At 50.9% G+C, this 13,568-nt stretch overlaps 1 protein-coding gene across 1 annotated transcript in view; it reads right to left on the bottom strand.

The window, feature by feature from the left end:
- Positions 1-9,166, bottom strand: part of LOC145358191 (noelin-like) — a 48,181-nt gene extending 39,015 nt beyond the window's left edge. The window contains exon 1 of the mRNA XM_080211970.1: positions 8,958-9,166. Within this exon, the coding sequence (XP_080068096.1) occupies positions 8,958-9,044 (87 nt within the window). The 5' untranslated portion in view covers positions 9,045-9,166. The remainder of the gene's footprint in view (positions 1-8,957) is intronic.
- Between the last annotated feature and the right edge of the window lie 4,402 nt (positions 9,167-13,568).

The following is a 13,568-nucleotide window of genomic DNA, read 5'->3' as shown; positions in this document are numbered from 1 at the left end:
AGCATAAGAAATAGGAGCAGGAGTAGGCCATCTAGCCCTTCGAGCCTGCCCCGCCATTCAATAAGATCATGGCTGATCTGAAGTGGCTCAGTTCCACTTTCCCGCTTTCTCCCCATAACCCTTAATTCCCTTGCCTACCAAAAACCTACCTACCCGTGACTGAAATATATTCAGCGAGGTAGCCTCCACCACTTCAACGGGCAGAGAATTCCAGAGATTCACCACCCTTTGAGTGAAGAAGTTCCTCCTCAACTCTGATCTAAACTGCACCCCCCCCCCCACCTTATCTTGAGGCTGTGCCCTCTAGTCCTGCTATTGGGTTTGTCACTAATTGGTTGAAACATTTTTCTTGGACACAGTGCAGGAATTTTTCTCCCCCAGTGCCCCGTGTATTGTTTGAATCCCAGTCAATATTGAGACAGTTAAACTCTCCTATTTTTATTGCCCTTATCTTCTTCCAGGTAGAAATCTGCCACCAATACCTGCATCTAATGTGGCGTCAAGAAGCTCGAGCAAAACTGGAGTCAACGGGTATCAGGGGAAACTCTCCACTGGTTGGGGTCATACCCGACACAAAGGACGATGGCTGTGGTGCTTGTGGAGGGTCAGTCATCTCAGCTCCAGGACATCACAGCAGGAGTTCCTCAGGATAGTGTCCCAGACCCAACCATCTTCAGCTGCTTCATCAATGACCTTCCTTCCATCATCAGGTCAGAAGTGGGGATGTTCGCCAATGATTGTGCAATGTTCAGCATCATTTGCAACTCCTCAGATACTGAAGCAGTCCGTGTCCAAACACAGCAAGATCTGGACAATATCCAGGCTCAGGCTTGACAAGTGGCAAATAACATTCATGCCACATAAACACCAAGCTAAGACCATCTCTATAAGAGAGGATCTAACCATTGCCCCTTGATATTCAATGACATTACCATCACTGAATCACCCACTATCAACATCCCTTGGGGTTACCACGGGCCAGAAACTGGAGTAGCAATATAAAGACTGTGACTACAGGAACAGGTCAAAGGCTAGGAATTATGTGGAGATTAACTCACCTCCTGACTCCCCAAAGTGTGTCCACCATCTATCACTCAAGTCAGGAGTGTGATGGAATACTCCCCACTTGCCTGGATGGGTGCAGCTCCAACAACACTCAAGGAAGTTGACACATCCAGGACAAAGCAGCCCCGCTTGATTGATACCCCATCCAAAAACGGCCAATCCCACCACCAACAACAAATTGGCAGCAGTGTGTACCACCCACAAGATGCACTGCAGTGACTCACCAAGACTCTTTAGGCAGCACCTTCCAAATCTGCAATCACTTCTATCTAGAAAGACAAAGGCAGCAGATATCTGGGAACCCCCTCACCTGGAGGTTCCCCTCCAACCACTTACCATCCTGACTTGGAAATACGTCACTGTTCCTTCACTGTCGCTGGGTCAAAATCCTGGAATTCCCTCCCTAACAACACTGCCGATCAATCCATAGCACGTGGACTGCAGCGATTCGAGAACGCAGCTCACCACCACCTTCTCAAGGGGTAGTTGGGGATGGGAAATAAATACTGTCCTAGTCAGTGAAACCCATATTCCATAAGGAATAAAACTACTCTGTTGACCCCTGGAGGTCTTTGTTGTAAAACACTTGCTGGTGTAGCTTGTCGAAGACTGGCCGAACTAATTGGCAGTTGGATCTCCTTCCCAATGTTGACCTTTGAGAGAAGGAAATGCCATGGTTCGGGAAGCACTTGGAATAGTTTCCAGGGCCACTCCTTTAAGATATATGGGAAGTGAGAAATTGAGCTGTTTGGGTGTGGGTTGATAAACAAGTTCAATTTCAGCAACATTTAATAACAGGATGAATTTCTTGTATGAGGAATTAAAGAGATCAAAAGTGGCTTGCAAATCTGGTGCAGAGAGCGCAACGACACTGTAATCATCTCCATACTGTAGATCATGTATGTCTATGGTGGGGAGTTTAGTTTTGGCATGGAAGCGACTGAGGTTGAAGAATTTTTCACACACTGGAGTGCAGCTGATCTCTGATGAGGTGAATAAATAGACACTGACAGGTAGATTGTAAATAGTATAGCGGCGATCCCACAGCCTCGCCTGAGCCCAGTGCAACTTCTGAAGGTATCTATTTCAAATTTCTTACTCAGCTTGGGTCACTGTCTGTGTGGAGTTTGCACATTCTCCCTGTGTCTATGTGGGTTTCCTCCGGGTGCTCCGGTTTCCTCCCACAATCCAAAGATGTGTGGGTTAGATGAATTGGCCGTGCTAAATTGCCCCTTAGTGTCAGGGGGACTACCTAGAGTAAATGTGAAGGGTTATGGGGATAGGGCTTACTCAAGACAGTTATTGTCATAGGAACACAAAACATTTGCAGTAGAGAAATGGCTGGCACAGTGGCTAGCACTGCTGCCTCATAGCGACAGGGACCTGGGTTCAATTCCAGACTTGAGTCACAGAATCATAGAATCCCTACAGTGCAGGAGGAGGTCATTCTGCACCAAACACAATCCTACCCACGCCCTATCCCCATAACCCTTCACATTTACTCTAGGTAGTCCCCCTGACACTAAGGGGCAATTTAGCACGGCCAATTCATCTAACCCACACATCTTTGGATTGTGGGAGGAAACCGGAGCACCTGGAGGAAACCCACGCAGACACAGGGAGAATGTGCAAACTCCACACAGACAGTGACCCAAGCTGGGAATTGAACCCAGGTTCCCTGGTGCTGTGAGACAGCAGTGCTAACCACACTGCCAACCTGTCACGGTCCGTGTGGACAGTATCTGTGTGGTTTTCCTCCAGGTGCTCCAGTTTCCTCCCACACTCCGAAAGACATGCTGGTTAGGTGCATTGACCTGAATAGCCGCAGGAGGGCGGTGATGAGGGGAATTTCACAGTAACTTCATTGCAGCGCTAATGTAAGTGTTATTTGCGACTAATAAACTTTTAACTTTAAAACGTTAAAACCTACTTATAACACTAATAAATAAACTTTAAAAACTGTATTTGAAGACAAGAGTTGCCTTAGTATGCAGAGAGAGGATTGAATTAATGTGTCTCTGTGCTGCTTGATGTAACTGGGGATTCTGTTGCTTTAAGGTCACAGTAAGAAGTCTCACAACATCAGGTTAAAGTCCAACAGGTTTACTTTGTCAGGTGGGTGGAGAGTTCTGATCACTAACAGGGCGTATAAAGGCACACAGTTTACAGAATACTGATTAGAACGTGAGTCTTTACACCTAATCAGCTAATCCCTGTTTGTGATCAGAACTCTCTACTCACCTGACGAAGGAGCAGCGCTCCGAAAGCTAGTGGCGTTTACCATCAAATAAACCTGTCGGACTTTAACCTGGTGTTTTGAGACTTCTTTCTGTGTTTACCCCAGTCCAACACCGGCATCTCCACATCATGACTTTCGGACAAGCAGATTTGGCGATTTCAATGGGTGGAGTGTGGCACCGCTGAGTGGCAGTCAGTGGTACTGCAGCCACCTCCAAACCCTTTGATCAATTCAATACAGAAAATAATTGGATCAAATTAACACTGAATCTCAGACAGCAGCCAAGACTCGCACAGAAATCAAACAAGCTGCTTAGCTTTCATCAATAAACTTCATCAAAACAATGTTTAATCCACAATATTCAGAAATCATTACCTAAACAATGCTTTGAATTGCAAATCATCAGCAAACCCAGGTTTAAACAGAATAAGGTTATTAATCAGGAACATTGGCACAGCATTAGACATTGTCACATTCTCACTGAAACAGGAGCTGCTCTAACCCAGAGCAGCTTAGCTACAGACACCTCCTTCCCCTCCAGCCCATTGTGTCTGGCGATTCCCACAACCCTCCCCTTCCCCCGAATCCATGTCCTCACCTCTTCATCTGCCTCAGTTACACAGAATCCTACAGTGCAGAGGCGGCCATTCAGCCCATCGAGTCTGCACTGAGCACACCCAGGCCCTCTCCCCATAACCCCAGGCAAGTAGCCCCCCCCCCCACCCCCCCACCCCCCAAAACACTAAGAGGCAATCTATCTCGACCAATCCACCTAACCCACACAACTTCGGACTGTGGGAGGAAACCGGAGCACCCGGACAAAACCCACGAAGACACGGGAAAATTTACAAACTCTGCAGACAGAGACCCAAGCTGGGAATTGAACCCGGGCCCCTGGTGCTGTGTGACAGCAGTGCTAACCACTGTGCCATACAGAACACACTCAGGCCACTCAGCCTATCCAATCCATGCTAGTCTTTCTGCTCCACATTCGCTCCCTCCCTCCACCTCTTCCTCTCGTTCCATCTCCTCACCTTTCTATTTCTGTCTCCATCGTGTTTATCCAGCTTCCCCCCAAAATGTGTCGATACCATTCACCTCGGCCACTCCCTGTCGGAGCGAGTCCCACGTTCTCCCCGCTCCCCGTGGCAGCGAGTCCCACGTTCTCCCCGCTCCCCGTGGGAGCGAGCCCCACGTTCTCCCCGCTCCCCGTGGGAGCGAGTCCCACATTCTCCCCGCTCCCCGTGGGAGCGAGTCCCACGTTCTCCCCACTCCCCGTGGGAGCGAGTCCCGCGTTCTCCCACTTCCCCGTGGGAACGAGTCCCACATTCTCCCCATTTCCTGCGGGAGGAAGTCCTACATTTCTCCCCACTTCATAGGTTCACATAATCTCACAGTACAAAAGAGACCCTTCGGCCCATCTAGTCTGCACTGATGCATGAAAGCTCCTGACCTTCCCTCCTAATCCCATCTGCCAGCCCTTGGTCCATCGCCCTGAATGTTACGATGTGCCAAGTGTTCATCCAGATACTGTTTAAAGGATGTGAGGCATCCCACCTCCACCACCCTCCCAGGCAGCGCATTCCAGACCCTCACCACCCTCTGGGTAAAAACGATTTTCCTCACATCTCCCCTAAGCCTCCTGACCCTCACTTCTAGTTCGTGTCCCCTTGTGACTGACCCTTCAACTAAGGGGAACAGCTGCTCCTTATCCACCCTGTCTGTGTCCCTCATAATCCTGTACACCTCGACCAGGTCACCCCTCAGTCTTCTCTGCTCCAATGAAAACAACCCAAGCCCATTCAAAATCTCTCCATAATTTAAATGTTCCATCCCAGACAGCATCCTGGTGAATCTCCTCTGCACCCCCTCCAGTGCAATCACATCCTTCCGATAATGTGGCGACCAGAACTGCACACAGTGCTCCAGCTGTGACCTCACCAAAGTTCTATACAACTCCAACATGACTTCCCTGCTTTTGTAATCTATACTCCGATTGATAAAGGTGAGTGTCCCATTGCCCTTTTCACCACCCTATTAACCTGCCTTTCCACCTTCAGAGATCTGTGGACAGACATGCCAATTTCTCTTTGTTCTTCAGAACTTCCCAGTGTCAGATCTTCCATTGAATACTTCCTTGTCAAATTACTCGTTTCAAAGTGTATCAACTTTTCGGGGTTAAATTCCATCTGTCACTTATCTGCCCATTTGACCATTCCGTCTATATCTTCCTGTCGCCCAAGACACATCCGCAAACTTACTGACCCTACCCCCCCCACAGTCATCATATGTCATTTATATAAATGATGAATAATAGGGGCCCAACACAGATCCCTGTAGTACGCCACTGGCTTCCAGTCACTAAAGTAGCTTCTGTCACTTCCCTCTGTCTCCTATCGCTAAGCCAACTATGAATTTACCTTATCAGATCACCCTGTATCCCAGGTGCATTTACCTTCTTAATAAGAATCCCACATGGGACTGTCAAAGGCTTTGTTGAATTCCATGTAAACTACATCAACCACACTACCCTCCTCCACACACTTGGTCCTATGCTCAAAAATTCAATCAAATTAGTTAGACATGACGTCTCTCTGACAAAACCGTGCTGACTATCCCTGATCAAATCTTGCCTCTCCAAATGGAGATAGACTCTCTCCTTCAGAGTGACTGGCAGCGAGCCCCGCGTCCCCTCCGCTCCCCGTGGGAGCGAGTCCCACATTCTCCCCACTCCCCGTGGGAGCGAGTCCCACATTCTCCCCACTCCCTGTGGCGGAGTGAGTCCCACATTCTCCCCACTCCCCGTGGGAGCGAGTCCCACATTCTCCCCACTCCCCGTGGGAGCGAGTCCCACATTCTCCCCACTCCCCGTGGGAGCGAGTCCCACATTCTCCCCGCTCCCCGTGGGAGCGAGTCCCACATTCTCCCCACTCCCCGTGGGAGCGAGTCCCACATTCTCCCCCACTCCCTGTGGGAGCGAGTCCCACATTCTCCCCACTCCCCGTGGGAGCGAGTCCCACATTCTCCCCCACTCCCTGTGGGAGCGAGTCCCACATTCTCCCCGCTCCCCGTGGCGGAGCGAGTCCCACATTCTCCCCACTCCCCGTGGGAGCGAGTCCCACATTCTCCCCCACTCCCCGTGGGAGCGAGTCCCACATTCTCCCCGCTCCCCGTGGGAGCGAGTCCCACATTCTCCCCACTCCCCGTGGGAGCGAGTCCCACATTCTCCCCGCTCCCCGTGGGAGCGAGTCCCACATTCTCCCCACTCCCTGTGGGAGCGAGTCCCACATTCTCCCCGCTCCCCGTGGGAGCGAGTCCCACATTCTCCCCCACTCCCCGTGGGAGCGAGTCCCACATTCTCCCCCACTCCCTGTGGGAGCGAGTCCCACATTCTCCCCCACTCCCTGTGGGAGTGAGTCCCACATTCTCCCCACTCCCCGTGGTAGTGAGTCCCACATTCTCCCCACTCCCCGTGGGAGCGAGTCCCACATTCTCCCCACTCCCCGTGGGAGCGAGTCCCACATTCTCCCCACTCCCCGTGGGAGCGAGTCCCACATTCTCCCCCACTCCCCGTGGGAGCGAGTCCCACATTCTCCCCGCTCCCCGTGGGAGCGAGTCCCACATTCTCCCCACTCCCCGTGGGAGCGAGTCCCACATTCTCCCCACTCCCTGGGTAAAGAATTTACTCCGGAATTTGTACTTGATTTATTGCTGGGGGTGGCACGGTGGCGCAGTGGTTAACACTGCCGCCTCACAGCGCTAGGGACCCTGGTTTAATTCCCGGCTTGGGTCACTGTCTGTGCGGAGTCTGCCCATTCTCCCCGTGTCTGCGTGGGTTTCCTCCCACAGTCCGAAAGATGTACCGGTTAGGTGCATTGGCTGTGCTAAATTCTCCCTCAGTGTATCCAAACAGGTACTGAAATGTGGCAACTAGGGGATTTTCACAGTAACTTCATTGCAGTGTTAATGTAAGCCTACTTGTGACACTAATAAATAAACTTTTAGCTGATCTTGTTGCTAACCCCCGGGCTCCCTCATAACTGGAACTCAGGGACACTGTTTAAAATAAGGGGGTCATCTATTTCAAATGGAGATGAGAATTTTTCTCTCCGGAGGGATGATGAACGAGTGGAACCTTCTTCCCCAGAGACAGCTGGATCTGGGCCAATGGATATTAGAAAGCATTTAGATTAATGAGATCAAAGGTTATTGGGAATGGGAGGAATGTGGGGTTTGGTCACAACCAGACAGCCAATGATTTTCTACTATGGCACAACAGTCCTGAGCAATTAAACAACCGTATCTCTGTCCACGTCTCTGTTTGTGGCAGCACGGTGCCACAGTGGTTAACGCTGCTGCCCCACAGCGCCAGGGACCTGGGATCGATTCCCGGCTTGGGTCACTGCCTGTGTGGAGTTTGCACATTCTCCCCATGTCTGTGTGGGTTTCCTCTGGGTGTTCGAGTTTCCTCCCACAAAAGATGCGCTGGTTAGGGTGGGTAAATTGATAATGGCCACGATAAATTGCCCCTTAGAATCAGTGAGATTAGCAGGGTAAATACAGAGTGTTACAGGGATAGGATTTGAGTAGGATTGTCGTGGTGCAGGCTCGATGGGCTGAATGGCCTTCTTCTGCACTGTATGGATTCTATAATTCTAGGACCTCTGACCAGGTCTCTGCCTCTTTCTGTCTGTGTGAGTCTCTCTAACTCTCTGTCCCTCTCTTTGTCTCTCTCTCTCTCTTTGTTCCCCCCCCCTTACTCTATCTTTGTGTGTGTGTCTCTCTCTAACTCTCTGTCCCTCTCTCTTCCTGTGTCTGTCCCCCTCTCTCTCTCTGTCCCCCCCCTTTGTGTCTCTCTCTCTAACTCTCCGTCCCCCTCTTTGTCTCTCTCTCTCTCTTTGTCTGTTTGTCTCTCTCTCTCTGACTCTATCTTTGTGTGTGTGTGTGTGTGTGTGTGTGTGTGTGTCTCTAACTCTCTGTCCCTCTCTAACTCTCTCCCTCGGTGTCTCTGTCTCCCTCTCCCTCTGTGCCCCCCCCCCTCTGTTTCTCTCTCTCTAACTCTGTCTGTGTCTCTCTCTCCCTCTGTGCCCCCCTCCCTCTCTCTCTCTCTCTCTCTCTGTCCATGGTGCTGAAGGTAAGTCAGAGACTCTTAAACCCAAAATTCTTCAACTGGTGAACCCCCTAAACGCAGGGGGATGCCCTCACTCTCACCCCCACCCCCCCTAACATTAACCCCCCAACCCAAAGACCCCTTTCCTCTGTGTCTGTCCCCCTATCCTCCCCCCCATGACCCCCTCACCCCGTTCCCTCTCAATGCTCCCCCTACCCGACCCCCCCATTGCCCCTGACCCCCTCCTCACGTTTCCCCCTTACCCTCACCCCCCTCACCCTCACTCCCCCCCTCACCATCACTCCCCCCCTCATCCTCACCCCCACCCCCCTCCCTCTCACCCTCCCAACCCCCCTCACCCTCACCCAACTCCCCTCATCCTCCCTCACCCCCCCTCCGACCCCCCTCACCCCCCCTCCGACCCCCCTCACCCTCACCCCGACCCCCCTCACCCCCCCTCCGACCCCCCTCACCCCCCCCTCCGACCCCCCTCACCACCCCTCCGACCCCCCTCACCCTCACCCCGACCCCCCTCACCCTCACCTGGCTCAGCTGGACGCTCAGCAGGAGGATGCCGAGGCTGATGATCCGGGCTCGGCCGCTGCCCCTCCGCCTGCCCCCCGGCTCCATGCCGCTGCCGATCCGCCTCTGGTGCTGCCTGTCCCGCCGCGGCTCCGCTCACTCTCCCGCCCGCTGCCGCATCGCAGCCCCGCCGCACCGGGAGCGGAAAGGCGGGAGCGGAAAATCCCGCCCAAAGCCCGGAGCGGCGGCAGGAAGTGACATCACCGCGGAGGGGGGGAGGGGAGGCGGCGGAGTGAGGGGGGGAGGGGAGTGAGGGCAATGAGGGAGGAATGAGGGGGGAGGGGGAAAATGGGATGAGGGTGGGAGGAGAAAGATGAGGGGAGTGGGGAGGGGGGGGATGAGGGGGAGGGGGGATGAGGGGGAGGGGAGGGGGGATGAGGGGGATGGGATGAGGGTGGGAGGAGAAAGATGAGGGGAGTGGGGAGATTGAAGGGGGGATGAGGGGGAGGGGGGATGAGGAGGAATGAAAGGGAATGAGAGAGGGGGGAATGGGGGGAAGGGATGAGGGGGACAAGGAGGATGTGATGGGGGAGCAATGGGGAGGGAAGGGGAATGGGGGGAGAGATGAGGAGGGAGGAGAATGAAGGAGAGTGGGAGGACTGAGGGTGTTGGGGGAGAGGGGAAAGGGAGGGGAGTGGGGGTTTGGAGATACAGGGAAAGGAGAAAACGAGGGAATAGAATTAGGAAAGTGTGAGGAAGTCCACTTCGACTGGAAGATGTTTAGGCCGAATTTGTTTGAAATGGAGTGAGAGGGCAGGATGCTGAGGTACAGAGGGACCTGGGTGTTCTGGTACAGGAATCACTGAGCATTAGCAGATACAGCCAGTAATTTAAAAAAAAATTCATTTGTGGGACCTGGGCATCACTGGCTGGCCAGAATTTATTGCCCATCCCTAGTTGCCCTTGAAAAGGTGGTGGTGAGCTGTCTTTTCGAATCGCAGTAAAAAGTCTGACAACACCAGGTTTTAGTCCAACCGATTTATTTGATAATACTCACAAGCTTTCAAGGGGACTGCCTCTTCGTCAGGTGAATGGAGAGTTCTGGCCTCAGACAGAGCATATAAAGCACAGGCAAGTCACGGGGGTTACAGATAGTGCGACATGAACCCAAGATCCCTGTTGAGACTGTCCTCGTGTGCGGAACTTGGCTATTTTTGAATCGCTGCAGCCCATGTGCTATGGGTTGACCCACAATGTTATTAGGGAGGGAATTCCAGGATTTTGACCCAGTGACTGAAGGAACGGTGATATATTTCCAAGTCAGCTTGGAGAGAAGCTTGCAGGTGGTCGTGTTCCCAGACATCTGCTGCCCTTATTCTACTTAATGGTAGAGGTCGTGGGTTTGCAAGGTGCTGTCGAATGATCTTTGGTGAATTGCCGCAGTGCGTCTTGTAGATAGTACACACCGCTGCCACTGAGCATCGGTGATGGAGGGAGTGGATGTTTGTGAATGTGGTGCCAATCAAGCGGGGCTGCTTTGCCCTGGATGGTGTCAAGCTTCTTGAATGTTGGAACTGCACCCATCCAGGCAAGTGGGGAGTATTCCATCACACGCCTGACTTCGAGTCATAGAGGTTTACAGCATGGAAACAGGCTCTTCGGCCCAACTTGTCCATTCTGCCCTTTTTTTTAGAACCCTAAGCTAATCCCAATTGCCCACATTTGGCCCATATCCCTCTATATTCTCATACCCATGTAACTATCTAAATGCTTTTTAAAAGACAAAATTGTACCCGCCTCTACTACTGCCTCTGGCAGCTTGTTCCAGACACACACCACCCTCTGTGTGAAATAATTGCCCTCTGGACACTTTTGTATCTCTCCCCTCTAACCTTAAACCTATGCCCTCTAGTTTTAGACTCCCTTACCTTTGGGAAAAGATAATGATCTATGCCCCTCATTATTTTATAGACCTCTATAAAATCACCTCTCAGCCTCTTACGCTCCAGAGAAAAAAGTCCTAGTCTATCCAGCCCCTCCTTATAACTCAAACCATCAAGTCCTGGTAGCATCCTAGTGAATCTTTTCTGCACTCTTTCTAGTTTAATAATATCCTTTCTATAATAGGGTGACTAAAACTGTACACAGTATTCCAAGTGTGGCCTTACCAATGTCCTGTACAACTTCAACAAGACATCCCAACTCCTGTATTCAATGTTCTGACCAATGAAACCAAGCATGCCGAATGCTTTCTTCACCACTCTGTCCACCTGTGACTCCACTTTCAAGAAGCTATGAACATGTACCCCTAGATCTCTTTGTTCTGTAACTCTATCCAACACCCTACCATTGACTGAGTAAGTCCTGCCCTGGTTCAATCTAACAAAATGCACCACCTCTTGGGTCTTGTAGATGGTGGATGGACTTTGGGGAGTCAGGAGATGAGTTACTCGCTGCAGTATTCCTAGCTTCTGACCTGCTGTTGTCGCCACTGTGTTTATGTGGCAAGCCCAGTTGAGTTTCTGGTCAATGGCAACCCCAAGGATGATGACAGTGGGGGATTCATGATGGTTACACCGTTGAATGTCAAGGGGCAGTGGTTAGAGTGCCTCTTATTGGAGACGGTCATTGCTGGCATTTATGTGGCCCAGATGTTACTTGCCACTTGTCAGCCCAAACTGAATATTGTCCAGATTTTGTTTCATTTGGACACAGACTGTTTCAGTATCTGAGGAGTCGCAAATGGTGCTGAACATTGCGCAATCATCAGCGAACATCCCCACTTCTGACCTTATGATGGAGGGAAGGTCATTGATGAAGCAGCTGAAGATGGTTGGGTCTAGGACATTACCCTGAGGAACTCCTGCAGTGATGTCCTGGAGCTGAGATGATTGACCTCCAACTACCACAACCATCTTCCTTTGTGCCGGGAATGACTCCAACCAGTGAGAGTTTGTCCCCTGATTCCCATTGATTCCAGTTTCACTTGGGCTGCTCGATGTCACACTCGGTCGAACGCGGCCTTGATGTCGAGGGGCTGTCACTCTCACCCTCACCCTCTGGAATTCAGCTCTTTTCTCCGTGTTTGAACTAAGGCTGTAATGAGATCAGGAGCTGAGTGACCCCCTGGCGAAACCCAAACTGGGTGTCACTGAGCAGGTTATTGCTGAGCAGGTGCTGCTGGATCGCGCTGTCGATAACCCTTTCCATCACTTTACTGATGATCAAGAGTAGACTGATTGGTCTGTAATTGACCGGGCTGGATTTGTCCTTTTTGTGTACAGGAGATACCTGGGCAATTCTCCACATTGTCGGGTAGATGTCAGTGTTGGAGCTGTACTGGAACATACCGCCCCCCTCACCCCCCCCTCGACACACACACACACACACACACACACACACACACCAGTTTTCAGGCATTTCCACTACTTTTGATACAACAGAGAGCCTCACTGACACAGTGAAAGCTGGAAAGTTGCTTTTATGGCAAGAGGAATTGAGTGTAAAAGTGGGGAAATCTCCCCATTTTGTTACAGTTGTTCAGGGTGTTGGTGAGAGCACACCTACAGTATTGGGTAAGGTTTGGTCACCTTACTTAAGAAAGGATATTGTAACATTGGGAGCAGTTCAGAGAGGGTTGAGTGAGTTGGTTCCTGGAGTGAAGGGGTTGCCATCGGAGGAAAGGTCGAGCAAGTGGGGCCTGTTCTCATCAGTGATTGGAAGAATGAGGGGTGATCTTATCGAAGCATTTCAGATTCTCAGCATAATTTTAAAAATTTCTAACAATCTTATAAGCTGCAAATGTCAATAATTAACAACAATGTCCCCAGCACCATTTAAAGGTCCATCACCCTGGGGCAGGAATTTCTGGTCTCTGGGTGGGTGAGACCTGAAAATTCCCACTGCACTTCTCACCTTTTTCTAAGTAGCTATCTTTATCTCCTATTCTCTATTCCATGATTAGTCTCCAGTTCTCTACCCAGTTCTGCTACCTGTCTCTGACACCACATGCTCTGACCTCATTCATGTGTCTCTGTGGTATCTGATGAAGGGCCTTTCGAAAGCCCAAATATATTACATCCACAACATCACCCGTATCGTTTACTATTTCAGAGAATTCAAAAAGGATTATTGAAGCGTGATGTTCCCTTTGTGAAAATTATTCTCATTGCATTTTCCATTTTAGCCTTCAGCTTTTGGTAAGGAATCCATCACTTTTCCTGTCAGTGACATTAGGCTCATTTATTCTATAGCTGTCCGAGTTTGCTCTGTCTCTCTTTGCAATATAGAAATCACATTAACTGTCCACCAGTTGTCTGGCACATTTCCCTATTCTAATCCCTATTCTATTATATTTCTCTAATAGCGCCTCAGTTCGCTCCTGCAGAATTCCTTTTCATTTGTACCAATATAATTCACTGGGACCAGAGATCTTACCCAGTCCCTGGGTGGCACATTGGTTAGCACTGCAGCCTCGCAGCGCCAGCAACCTGGGTTAAATTCCCGGCTTGGGTCACTGTCTGTGTGGAGTTTGCACGTTCTCCCCATGTCTGTGCGGGTTTCTTCCGGGTGCTCGGCTTTCCTCCTATAGTCCAAAGATGTGTAGATTAGATGGATTGCCTGTGCTAACTT

The sequence above is a fragment of the Carcharhinus amblyrhynchos genome, chromosome 25 (genome assembly GCF_965287045.1).
Source record: "Carcharhinus amblyrhynchos chromosome 25, sCarAmb.v2.hapA, whole genome shotgun sequence".
NCBI lineage: Eukaryota > Metazoa > Chordata > Chondrichthyes > Carcharhiniformes > Carcharhinidae > Carcharhinus > Carcharhinus amblyrhynchos.
The sequence above is the reverse complement of the archived record's forward strand: the minus strand, read 5'-3'. Positions and strand labels throughout refer to the sequence as shown.